Here is a 13,127-nt window from a genome sequence, read left to right as displayed (position 1 = left end):
CTTGGGAATGGGAGCCACCCCTGGCTGCTTGCCAAAGTCATGGAGAGGAGCATTTAAGGCAGCTTTTCCAATAGGTTTTGCTATTTTTCTAACTGACACAGCCCCTTCCTCATCACTCGAGGACTCTGGGGCAGATTTAGAGGAACGCCTACGCTTCCTGGATTTTTGTTTAATCACAAAACATGGTCGAGAAACCTTTTTCTCTCTATGTAGAGCCCACAGCAGATAGACATTAATTATCAGCAACAGCAGGATTACACCCGTCAAATAAATCACCTTAAGATCCCAGCCAGCACTTAAAGTTACTCTCTGACCTCCTGAAGCCTTAAACTCCCTTATCTCGATCGGCAAAGTAGAAGACGTTCTATTGCCGTAATTAGTGAGCCGAAAAAAACCCAAACAGTGTTTATACAACAGCTGGATCCTGTGCATAAACCACAAATAGATTTTACGCATTAAATATTTACCTAGCTGGTCTAACATCAACCCGATGCAGTACCGGTAGACCAATATAGAACACACGGAAAACAGCAACTGCTTAAAAACCCACAACATCTTAATTTTGTTTCTCCGGCTGAGACAAGCAATAAATCAACTTAATTACTTAATTGCCGGGCCCCACATTGGGCTCCAAAAAAAAAAGGAGTGTAGTGGTTTGAACGGAAAGGCTCTGCTTTCCCTCCCCCACTGAGAAAGAGACCATGGCTAAACCCAGTCGGAGAAATGAGATATTTTACAATGTGCTGGGTTGAGGCAGCCCCCTCTCTCCCCACCACGGGCAGGAATAAAACACTCAGACAAACGGATTGCAAAAGTGATGAAAGTTTAAATAGAAAGCGGTGAATGTTACAGAGAACCCAAAGCGCAGTGAGAAAGAAAGATCCCAAAGCAAACCCAGAGGCATCCCATTCCCACCTGAGGGTACACCCGAGACCCTCAGGACTCCTTCTTCCCCCTCCCTCTGCTGGGCTAGTCTCAGCTGGCCAGGCCTGAGACTGCCCATCCCCCCCGTGGCCTTGGGCCTAGCCAGGCCCAAAGCCAGGAGACATCCTCCCCCAGTTACCGGCTGGCGGAGGAGGAAAAAAAAAGAACGTGCTAGACTCCGCACTGGATCTTATAGTGGTGCAAAGAATTATGGTAGGAAATACACAATTTCCTGTGTCCATCCCTCTGGGCTGGACTTCTGGACACAGGAAGTGAACACACCAGGGGGGCACCCAGATCAAACTGCAACATACAAGGAAACAGATTATATGTAACACAACAAATATAGGTATTTTACAATATATACAGGAATATACAGCAAATGAACTCAACCAGAAACCAGACCCCCCACAGAGGGGGCTTCCCCCTGTGCCCCCTTCACCCCCCTACCTCCCTTCTCCCCCAAAGAGGTAGAAGAAAGAGATCCAGACGGTTAACAGGGCAGGAAAGGAAGAAAGGCCTGGCACAGGGAGTTTGTTAGTTCTTATCTCTTGGCAAGAAGCCCAGAAGCAGATCCAGCCGAAAGGGACAGTGAAGGAAGGAAGACTGAGAGAAAGTTCCCAGCTCCCCTGGGTCCAATCTCACCTCCCACAATTCTACCAATGAAATTCATTTAGAATACCAAAATATTTTATAAACATTTAGCCAGTGTGCCCCTTTCTTAAAGGCACAGCCTCAAACAGCCACAGGTTTGATTAAAGATTTTTGTGTTATTAAGATATGATTTAATTTGAAATAAGTGTTTTAAAACAAATATTGGATAGTTTCTCAACAGGTGATAAGCCCACAGGCTGATCTGGAGGAAGGCATTCTCCTTCACAGCTGGGAGAACCATTTAGGGCCAGGTTCAGAAGCAGAGGGAGGCCTGGAGTCCAGCGTCGTCACTACCAGTCGTACGGACCGGGAGAGCCCACCTTGCCACTGGAGACATGGACCAACCCCCGAGGGTAAGGTCTGCCCAGCTGCCAGAGAGAAAGGACTTGATCGAGACCGAGTCCACATATGCCTAGCCCCACCGTAGCGGGAGAGGAGCGACCACCTGTGCCGCTCTGAGCCCTGTGAACCTCAGGGAAGACTAAAGCACTGTTCGTGCCTATACTGCACCGAACCCGGGACCACTCTGAGCGTCCTGCTGTTCCTTTAAGCCAAGTAAATGAGAAGCCGCCGCTCAACGCAGCTGCATTCTCTCCCCGAGGCTGTTTACATCAGCCCCGAGATTTGCCATAGCCAGGCCGACCCCACAGCCTTGCCTGCTGTCGAGTCCAATCGGAAACATCCGAGCTGCTTATCGGCAACCATCGCCCCGCCCTGCCGTGTGAGCCAACTCCGAGGGCTGACCCCATGGGCCTACCCCCACCAGGACCGATCCTTGTTGTCTGGAGGGATTCGACTGAGTCCTGAAGGGAACCTGCTTCTGAGCTAAGCCCAGGTTCCATTATTCCCTCTCCACTGCTGCGGAGGAGAGGGAGGAGGAGATTGCTGCCTAAACATGAGCCAGCAGTGTGCCCAGGAGGCCAAGAAGGCCAATGGCATCCTGGCCTGCATTAGGAATAGTGTGGCCAGCAGGAGCAGGGAGGTCATTGTGCCCCTGTACTCTGCATTGGTTAGGCCACACCTTGAGTACTGTGTCCAGTTCTGGGCCCCTCAGTTTAAGAAGGACATCGAGACACTTGAAGGTGTGCAGAGAAGGGCAACAAGGCTGGGGAGAGGCCTTGAGCACAGCCCTATGAGGAGAGGCTGAGGGAGCTGGGATTGTTTAGCCTGGAGAAGAGGAGGCTCAGGGGTGACCTCATTGCCCTCTACAACTCCCTGAAAGGTGGTTGTAGCCAGGAAGGGGCTGGTCTCTTCTCTCTAGCAACCAGCACCAGAACAAGAGGACACAGTCTCAAGCTGTTCCAGGGGAGGTTTAGACTTGAGGTGAGGAGAAATTTCTTCACTGAGCGAGTCGTTCGTCATTGGAATGTGCTGCCCAGGGAGGTGGTGGAGTCACCGTCCCTGTAGGTGTTCAAGAGGGGACTGGTTGTGGCACTTGGTCATGAGGTCTGTGGTGACAGGTTGGACTTGGTGATCCTTGAGGTCTCTACCAACCTTATCTATACTGTGATACTGAGATACTGTGATGTTTTCAGATGTCTGTTAAGTCCTGTTCATAATCATCTTCTGAAGGATATTCTTAGAATCCTAGAATGGTTCATGTTGGAAGGAACCTTACAGATCATCCAGTTCCAGCAAGAGTCCCACAGGCAGGGACTCCTCCTATCAGACCAGGTGGCTCAAGGCCTCATCCAACCTGGCCTCGAACACCTCTAGGGAGGGACATCTGTGCAACCTGTTCCAGTGCCTCATCTGACTGTAGAGATTTTCTTCCTAACCTCCAGTCTACATCCTCCCTCCTCAACCTTCAATCCATTCCCTCTCATCCTGTCACTATAAGCCCTTACCAAATGTCCCTCCCCTACTTTCTTGTAGCCCCCCTGAGGTGCTGGGAAGGCTGCTCTGAGGTTTCCCTGGAGTCTTCTATTCTCTAGGCTGAACAACCCCAGCTTTCACCCTGTCCCTATCAGGGAGGTGCTCCAGCATTCTCACCATCTACATGGCATCCTCTGGACTCTCTCAACCAGTTCCATGTCCTTGTGCTGGGGGCACCAGAACTGGGTGCAGTGCAGAAGGTGGGGTTTCAGAAGAGCTGGTTTATTCTGTGTGCCTCAGCTGCAACCATCTGCAGTGGCAGATTCTTGTCCACTTCAGATGGACATCTAAATTCCTCACAGGTAGTTGAAATCCTCTTGTCAAAGTAAAGGGAAAAAAAAAAAAAAAAAAGGTTACAAATGTTGTGAAGCATTTGGGAAAGACTTTTGAGGGGACCCGAGATCACTTTCAGTGTTGCCACAGTAGAAGGAAGGAAGGAGGGAAGGAAAGATGATTGAGAGACTTAACTACTTAAAAACAGTCACTAAAAAAAGAAACAACTCTTCTCCTTTGCTTTTATCAAGGTTTTTGAGCAAGGTTTCAGACAGTTTATCTTCTTGGGGATATACCACACCTGTTGCAGCACTTTGATGTTCTTCTTACAACATAAGAATCACCTGGGAAAAGAAGTAAAACATTCACCTGCTGTAAGGAGGGCATTGACCTCACCAAACTTTAGAAACCCCCAGTGAAGAGAGTTGCCTCTGACCTTAACCATCCACACCCTTTTGGTTGCAATGGGGAAAGATGTCAGAAACACAAAGAGGAAGTAATGCCAGCTCAGGGAAGGTTAGGAGACTCTGCTGTTATCTCAGAGCCTGTAGGATTTGTCCCTGATCTTGTTCTTACAAATATTTCTCAATAATATGGCCAACCCTAAAGCACATGAGGACACATTACTTCAAGCAGCTGCTTTGGATCAGCAGAGGCTTGCTTTCTTGCAGAAGAAAGGAAAGTTGTGTCCTCACCTTGAATACTGCCCATTTCATGCTTCCCATGTTGCAGTCTCAACTTCAAGTCCCATCAGAGTCTGCTCCAGCCAGAACTTTTGTTTTGAAGCTGGCATGACTGCAGCAGGGACTGAATAACAGCAGCAGGTTCAACTCAGTCCATGACAATGGCCCTCAGGAAAACAGCTCCCATGACACCACAGTGGGATGATATGGAAGATGGTATCATGGGAGGAAGGAATCTGTAACTGTCAGAGGGAAGAGCCACTTGATAGTCTTTCATGGCAATGCAGAAAGAAGTCAGAGTGCTGGAGCCCCTCTCTTATGGGGATAGGCTGAGGAAGCTCAGGTTGTTCAGCCTGGAGAAGAGAAGGCTCAGAGAAGGCCTTCCAGTAGTTGCAGGGGGCTACAAAAGAGCTGGGGAGGGACTTCTTACAAGGGCTTGTGGTGATAGAATCATAGAATGGTTTGGGTTGGAAGGGACATCCACAGGTCATCCAGTCCAACCTGCTGCAGTGAGCAGGGACATCCTCCACCAGATCAGATTGCTCAGAGCCCTGTTGAGCCTGACCTTGAACATCTCCAGGGATGAAGCCTCAACTAACTCCCTTTTGCATAGGACAAAAGGATTGAGGAGGTGTCGTAGTTTGGGCTGGGTGCCCTCTGCTACAGGGGTGTTTCCTGTGTCCAGAAGTCCATCCCAGTGGGTGGACTCAGGAAGTTAGGTATTTCTACCATAATCCCTTGCACCACTATAAATTTTGCGGTGGGGTCTGGCACTTCCTCTTTTTCCTTCCCTCTCCGAGACTTGGTAACTGGGGGAGAGATCTCCCGGCCATGGGCCTGATTGGGCCCAAGGCCACAGGGGGATGGGCAGTCTCAGGCCTGGCCAGCTGAGACTAGCCCAGCAGAGGGAGGGGGAAGAAGGAGCCCTGGGGGTTTTGGATGCACCCTCAGGTGGGGATGGGATCTTTCTTTGTCACTGCGCTTTGGGTTTTCTGTAACATTCACTGCTTTCTATTTAAACTTCCATCACTTCTGCAATCCGTTTGCCTGAGTCGTTATTTCTGCCTGTGGTGGGGAGGGGATCTGCCCCAACCCATTACATTTTGGCGCACCAACGTGGGGCCAACTGCAGCTCGGATTGCAAAAGATGGAGAGTTTAAATTTAGTTCTGGGCGTCGGTTTGGGTTTGGAAAGTTGGGGCTCAGGTTTTGTGTTACCGGGGCGACTGTGTGAACTCCTGTGGACTGCAGAAGGATAGCTGGTGCGTGGTCGATGGCATGGAAGCCCCTACTGTTGCTTGGGAACAGCGAGGGGTGGCTCTTTCTGTGACTTTCTGCCCAGGGTGGCTTAAGAATGCTCGAGTAGCCTAAGAAGGCGAGACCTGCCTTCTCCTCGTTCTCTGCGGAGCGGCAGGGAGCGGAGGAGGGGCAGCGGCAAGCAGAGCGTGGTCGGCCCGCAGCCGCTGCTGGGGGCGGACACCCGCGGCGAGCGGGCAAGCGACTGCTGGAGGTGACTCGGACTCTGCATCGCGGCGACAGAGACGGCGGGGGCTGGGCCGGGCTGCGTTCAAGCGGCGGCGGCGGCACCGCCCGAGCCGGGCTGCGTTCAGGCGGCGGCGGCAGCTGTAAATCTTTCCCTGGTGTTTTCGGACGTGTTCCGAAAATGGCGCCGAGCACCTGGCTCCGCCTCCCTGCTTCTTCAGTGGGCTGTGGCGCAGCTCCTCCCTCTTCCGGGGGTGGAGGTTGTGCAGCCGGATGCTGTCCTGCCTCGGTACGCGAGCGCCCAGTGGGGGGTGCGGAGTGCCTCTGACATGCATCCGTGTAGCTTTGGTCCGCGTGAAAGCTGTTGGTTGCGGCACCCTGGATGGATTGAAAAAGGCAGTCGTGGAGCTAGATTGTTCCGACTGGCCTGCCCCAGGGGTGGAGAATTTGCCGCTGAATAGGAGAGTAAAGGCTTGGCTGAGAAGTTGTGAGGTATTTCCAGGTGACCAGGATGTCCCAAGGAGTCCACAAGGAATTCACACTGCAGGAGAAGGACTGCGTCGCTGGGAGGTTCCATCACATGAGGAAGAACAACTGGAATGGACTGATGCTTGAGCCTAAATGAGAGACTGGTTGAGTGGACACCCAGATGAAGATATGGACTCCGCCGGACATGTCATCAGAAGTTTTCTGATCTGATGATGTGTTTGGGTGCAGGGATTATGGTATGAAATAAGGGGTGGCTCCTGTCGTAGTTTGGGCTGGGTGCCCTCTGCTACAGGGGTGTTTCCTGTGTCCAGAAGTCCATCCCAGTGGGTGGACTCAGGAAATTAGGTATTTCTACCATAATCCCTTGCACCACTATAAATTTTGCGGTGGGGTCTGGCACTTCCTCTTTTTCCTTCCCTCTCCGAGACTTGGTAACTGGGGGAGAGATCTCCCGGCCATGGGCCTGATTGGGCCCAAGGCCACAGGGGGATGGGCAGTCTCAGGCCTGGCCAGCTGAGACTAGCCCAGCAGAGGGAGGGGGAAGAAGGAGCCCTGGGGGTTTTGGATGCACCCTCAGGTGGGGATGGGATCTTTCTTTGTCACTGTGCTTTGGGTGTTCTGTAACATTCACTGCTTTCTATTTAAACTTTCATCACTTTTGCAATCCGTTTGCCTGAGTCGTTATTTCTGCCTGTGGTGGGGAGGGGATCTGCCCCAACCCATTACACACATGCACGCACACATGCATGCACACATTCACACACATGCAAACACACAGAGACATTCACGCACACATGCACACAGACACATTCACACTCTCACACACACATACTCATGCACACGGGCATGCACACATGCATAAGCACGCACATACACACACGCACACGTACATGCACACACACGTATGCACAAGCACACACACGCACACACAGACATGCACACACAGGTGCACGCACATGCACACACTCTCTTGTGCCACCAGAGCCACTTCTCCAGGGAGAGCTTCAGGGCAGTCTCAGGCAGGGCACATCTGATGGCAGCCAACCCCTCCAATAAAAACCAGGACCTCGACCTGGCCCTGTCTGGGTCTCAGTTCCTATCAGAGGAAATAAAGACAACGAAAAGCAAACCAGACCAATTTATGTCTAGGATGCAAGGAGGCTCTCGCCAAGGGTCTCCAATGGGGTAACGCTGGACTGGAGACATCCCACTCCTCTCACTGCTGCCTGAGCACTGTGATCAAGCCCAGATCTCTCCAGCCTTAGGAGGAGCTGGTGACAAAAAGGAGAAATGGTGACATGAGCCCCTCAGCAAACCACAGCCTGGGTTTGCAAGAACAAAAGCAGCAAGGGACAGAAGCGGATGGCAGGTTGAGTTTTCCTGCTTCAGCTCCAGACCACTATAAGTAAGTTGTCATTCTGTACTTGCCCCCTGCCTGGCCATAACTGTTCTGGCTCTGCAGGGAACTGCTAGAAGATGCTGCTTCTGCTCATAAGTGCTTTTGTCCTTCTCCCGTGGGCTGGGGCTGGTGAGTACAGATAGGTGAGAATTAGCCAAGGGCATGCAAAGGCAGAAATGGGCATCAAGTGGGCAATCTGTCTGGTACCTGCCTCGTCTTTTCTCACATCTCTGCTCTCTGATCTCCTGGCTCAGTGTGTGCCTGACACCAAAGATGCCCTTTGACAGAGCTTTAGATGTGCAGTCAGGTGTCATCCCGAGGAAGTGCTGCTTGTTTTTCTCTCTGTTGCCCAAGGGAGGAGAGCTCCTGGCACCACTGGCCCACGACACCAGAGGCTGGCAGCTGGGCACACGATGGGAGATAGCAGCATGTTATTATCACTTGGCATCTCTCTTCCAGGAAGGATCGTTGGTGGACAGGACGTTAAGCCCCACTCCAGGCCCTACATGGCCTGTGTGTCTGTTACAAGTGACTTAGGTGGATGTAATCCAGAGACATTTACGTGTGGAGGCTTCTTGATCCACCCAGGAGCAGAGCTCTCCGCAGCTCACTGTGTGGCTGGAAGAAGGGAAGGCTCTGTCTTTCTGTACCTGAGGTTTCTCAAGTCTTACACAGTCATGAGGAGTTCTGGTCTGGGGTGAAGGAGTTCTCTGTGCCTACAGGCACATCAGGGCTCCCTGTGAGCTGAGTCTTCCCTGCTGAGTTACAGGAACTGTCTGCTAGGGCCTGTGTGCCTGGGACAGGATTCCTCAGCACAGGTCCCCTGGTCCATGGCTCTTACCGGACCTGCTCCTGGAGAAGAGAGGTCAGTGTTTCCCATTCCTCAGCTGAACTGTGAAAGGAACCCAGGCTACAGAGGGCAGCTTGCTGAGAACTAATCTCTGAGGAGGATTATTGCAATCCCATCTCCTGCACATCACTGCCACCGGGGCCATGCCACTATGGTCAGGGCAGCTGGAACATGTTGGTGTTTCCTTGCAGGAAAGTGACTATCAGAGTCACCCTGGGAGCCCACAACATGAAAGAGGAAGAACCAGGTTGGCAGGTCTTCCACGTTGACCACTGGGTCATCCACCCCAGTTATTCAGAAACTAACCTCAAAAATTACATCATGCTGCTGAAGGTTTGTCCTTGCACATCCTTGCTGCCTGCAGGCTCTGCCCCTGCTCACTTCTCCAGCCCCAGAAACTTCTTCCCATTCCTTTACCTGCTCTAACCCAATGTTCTCTCTGCTTGGCAGCTGAAGCCAAAAGCCAAACTGACTAAGGAAGACCAGTCAAAATGATTATGTGAAACCAGGAAGGACATGCCAAGTAGCTGTCTGGGGCAGGACATCACCAAATGAAGGCCTGAGTAGTGTTCTGAGAGAAGTGGACCTGAAGGTGCAGAGAAAGACTGTGTGAAGACTTTCAAGAGGCAGTAGATACAGCAGGCTATGATCTGTGCTGGTGATAAGGATGGCAAAAAATCTACTTTACCTGTAAGTGTTGTTTGGGGCTTCAAGCCTGGGATGAGGTTGGGATTAGACAGTCAGGCTGGTTCTCAAGTCGGGGATTAAGGGGATTAAAATGATGTAGACTGTTCAGGACGATGTGCAGAGGCTCCTTGCAGGAGCTCTGAAACTGATGTGCTGGCTGAACCAGGGTGCAGTTGCCCAACAGCCATCATCAGATGCCCTTTTACATGCCTGAGGATATTGCACCCGGTCTGGCCACAGCTCCAGCAGGCTGCAGGTCTCATGTAAGACCTTTGTCATATCCTCCTGACAAACTGGGATGGCTCAGACATTCCCAGGTGTCTAAAGCAGGACCAGATTCTTCTTTTCAGGGTTGTGAAGGCCATCTTTGAACGTCAGGTGTCCTCACCAAATGGCTTAGAGGAGTAGTAAGGCAGCTACAAGCCCTGCAGAACTGGGCCTGGAGGGAGATGCCCAAAGGAGGAGGTTCTTCACCCAGAGGGAGGCTACAGGGTCACTTTCTTCCTTAGGGCAGGGCAGCAGTGCTCTGACGTGCCTGACCCCTGCCACTCCTTTTACCTGACAGGGTGATTCTGGTGGCCCCTTGGTCTGCAAAGGGAAGGCTCATGGCATCATTTCCCATGGACACAGAAATCACTTCTTCCCTTTAGTATTTACCAGAGTGTCCTATTTTGAGCTCTGGATACGTAAAGAGCTGAGCAGGTTTCTGCTCCAAGGCCTGCCTGAGGCTTCCTCCTCGGACTAAACTGCTCAGTGCCCCATTTCCACAAGGCATCAACCACCTGCTGATGCTCAGAGGCTTCCAGGGGCAGCTGAAGTGGAGTCAGAGAAGCTCCCATGCCTTCTGCTTCGGCACCAAGGAATGTCTCCCTGGCAAGCTAAAAACACAGTCCCAAGCTCCCACAGTTTCATGTTTCTCCCTCCTCCCACTGCTCTCCAAGTGCTACCTCCTGCTCTGTTCTCTGGCCACCAATAAAAGCATGTTCAAGCTCACCTGTGTGTGCAGCTGTCTCGGTCCAGAGAGGGAAAGAGCCTCAGGTCTTTCGCATATTCCCGTGTTGCGAAATTAGAGGCACAAAGGAGACCAAAGATCAACAGCTGGACTATTTATTGCGTGAATAAAGTGGATGGATCAGAAAGGGAGAGAGAGAAAACTGAGAGTGAGAGAGAGAGAAGAGGAAAGGAATTATATTACCACACCCATCACCCCCACAAGACACTTTGAGTCTGTGGAGGAAAGGTGCTGCAGGAGATGTAGAGAAAGGGTGCTGAGGCTTTGGCTGTAGAAGAGAGGTGGTCCTCTGGACAGCCTCTTCAGCTCCATGAGTTGCAGTAGGCAGAACTTAGGGCACGGAGAGAGGGTTCTGCTTCTTACAGGCTCCATGATGATGTCGCTGTCACAGTATCACAGTATCGCCAAGGTTGGAAGAGACCTCGAGGATCATCGAGTCCAACCTGTCACCACAAACCTCATGACTAGACCATGGCACCAAGTGCCACATCCAATCTCCTCTTGAAGACCTCGAGAGATGGTGACTCCACCACCTCCCTGGGCAGCCCATTCCAATGACCAATGACTCTCTCGGTGAAGAACTTTCTCCTCACCTCCAGCCTAAACTTCCCCTGGCACAGCTTGAGACTGTGTCCCCTCGTTCTGGTGCTGGTTGCTAGAGAGAAGAGACCAACCCCTTCCTGGCTACAACCACCTTTCAGGGAGTTGTAGAGGGCAATGAGGTCACCCCTGAGCCTCCTCTTCTCCAGGCTAAACAGTCCCAGCTCCCTCAGCCTCTCCTCATAGGGCTTGTGCTCAAGGCCTCTCCCCAGCCTTGTTGCCCTTCTCTGGACACCTTCAAGTGTCTCAATGTCCTTCCTAAACTGAGGGGCCCAGAACTGGACACAGGACTCAAGGTGTGGCCTAACCAATGCAGAGTACAGGGGCACAATGACCTCCCTGCTCCTGCTGGCCACACTATTCCTAATGCAGGCCAAGATGCCATTGGCCCTCTTGGCCTCCTGGGCACACTGCTGGCTCATGTTTAGGTGGGTGTCGATCAGCACCCCCAGGTCCCTCTCTGTTTGGCAGCTCTCCAGCCACTCTGACTCCAGCCTGTAGCTCTGCCTGGGGTTGCCATGGCCAAAGTGCAGCACCCGGCACTTGGACTTGTTAAATGGCATCCCATTGGCCTCTGCCCATCTGTCCAGTCGGTCGAGGTCCCTCTGCAGAGCCTGTCTACCCTCTAACTGACCAACATCTGCTCCTAACTTGGTGTCATCTGCAAACTTGCTGATGACTGACTCAACCCCCTCATCCAGACCATCAATGAAGATGTTACAGAGGATGGGGCCCAGCACTGATCCCTGGGGGACGCCACTGGTGACTGGCCGCCAGCTGGATGTGGCCTCATGACTAGACCATGGCACCAAGTGCCACGTCCAATCCCCTCTTGAACACCTCCAGGGACGGTGACTCCACCACCTCCCTGGGCAGCACATTCCAGTGACAAATGACTCTCTCCATGAAGAACTTTCTCCTCACCTCCAGCCTAAACCTCCCCTGGTGCAGCTTGAGACTGTGTCCTCTTGTTCTGGTGCTGGTTGCCTGGGAGAAGAGACCAACCCCTTCCTGGCTACAACCACCTTTCAGGTAGCTGTAGACAGCAATGAGGTCACCCCATTTTTCCTCTCCTGGTATTGTCTCCGTTTTCCTTCTCAGCAGCATTGTCCTTCTGTGTTTTGGTTCTCTGTTTTTCTTCTTCTGAGCCAACTTGAGCAACTGCTCAAGTCTTTTATACAGCTTTCAGTCCTTAGGTATGTGTCCAAGTATTGTTCCTCAGGAAATCAGGGGCCAGGTGGTGAATCCATTGTCTCACCATCCTCCCTTTCCAGGGTACTTGATGGGTGGAGATTATCTTGTCTTATGCATATTCCCGAGGGTGGCCTCGGTCCATTGTTGTGAGGCCAGCTGTGGTCCAGTGAGCAATGTTATCTTTGCACCTTCCCAAGAGTCATTCCAGTGGCTCTGCCCAACACACATCAGCTATTGTCTGGGCAAGCAGCAAAGGTGATTTTATCTTTGTTGAGTCACATCAGGAGAAACAAGCTTTGGTCTCTCACAGCAGCCTTCTTGGGAACGTGAGGCCTGAGCACGAGAACGAGGAATCTCAGTGTGCTGTGGTAGTGACAGCTGACAGCTGCTACCGGGATATGGTGATGGCAGACAAAAGGAAGCTGTTCTGTGTTAATTCCCTCAGCTGCTGCTGCTGACACAAGGGACTGCTGTCAGTCCAAGGGACAGAAGTCCACTGAAAGGTACTGAATGGAAAGAAGAGAGGAATTAATTTTGCCCGGTCTGGACAAAGAGTCCAAGCTGCCCTTGGTGTCATGGGGGAGCGTGAGATCTCAGCGGCCTCATGGACACAGGCTGTGGCACGGCCTGACCGCCTGGCTTAAAGGCACTGCAGCGGCGCCACTGAAAGGCCGACGCACTCACCCCACTCTGCACAGCTCTGGAGGCACCAACCCTGCCCGAGATGCTGATGGGGGAGCAGTGACCCATCCCTGCCAGGTCCCGCAGCCACTCCACTCCACACTGCCTACATGGCCCAGAGGGCTCCCTCTGCCCGCACTGCTCCGCCGGCTCTGCACCGCTCCGCCGGCTCTGCACCACTCCACTTCTGCTGCTGCTGCCGAGGCTTCCCTTTGCAAATTGTGTGTGTGCAGACTTTCCTGTGATCATTCTGGGAGCTTGTTACACATAATGGGGGGGGGGGGTTGAATACACTGCCACAGAGCTGAACCCAGGGAACTGGATA

The 13,127-nt window shown here is 52.2% G+C and overlaps 1 protein-coding gene across 1 annotated transcript; it reads left to right on the top strand.

The window, feature by feature from the left end:
• Window positions 1-7,855: 7,855 nt before the first annotated feature.
• On the top strand, window positions 7,856-10,060 carry LOC104308171 (granzyme B(G,H)-like). The gene is given in 7 exon segments (XM_054176880.1): window positions 7,856-7,907; window positions 8,238-8,424; window positions 8,820-8,961; window positions 9,079-9,107; window positions 9,109-9,230; window positions 9,233-9,318; window positions 9,881-10,060. Coding segments are annotated over 7 exon segments (798 nt in total).
• The last annotated feature ends 3,067 nt before the right edge of the window (window positions 10,061-13,127 follow it).

Source organism: Dryobates pubescens, chromosome 36 (assembly GCF_014839835.1).
Source record: "Dryobates pubescens isolate bDryPub1 chromosome 36, bDryPub1.pri, whole genome shotgun sequence".
Lineage (NCBI taxonomy): Eukaryota > Metazoa > Chordata > Aves > Piciformes > Picidae > Dryobates > Dryobates pubescens.
The sequence above is the reverse complement of the archived record's forward strand: the minus strand, read 5'-3'. Positions and strand labels throughout refer to the sequence as shown.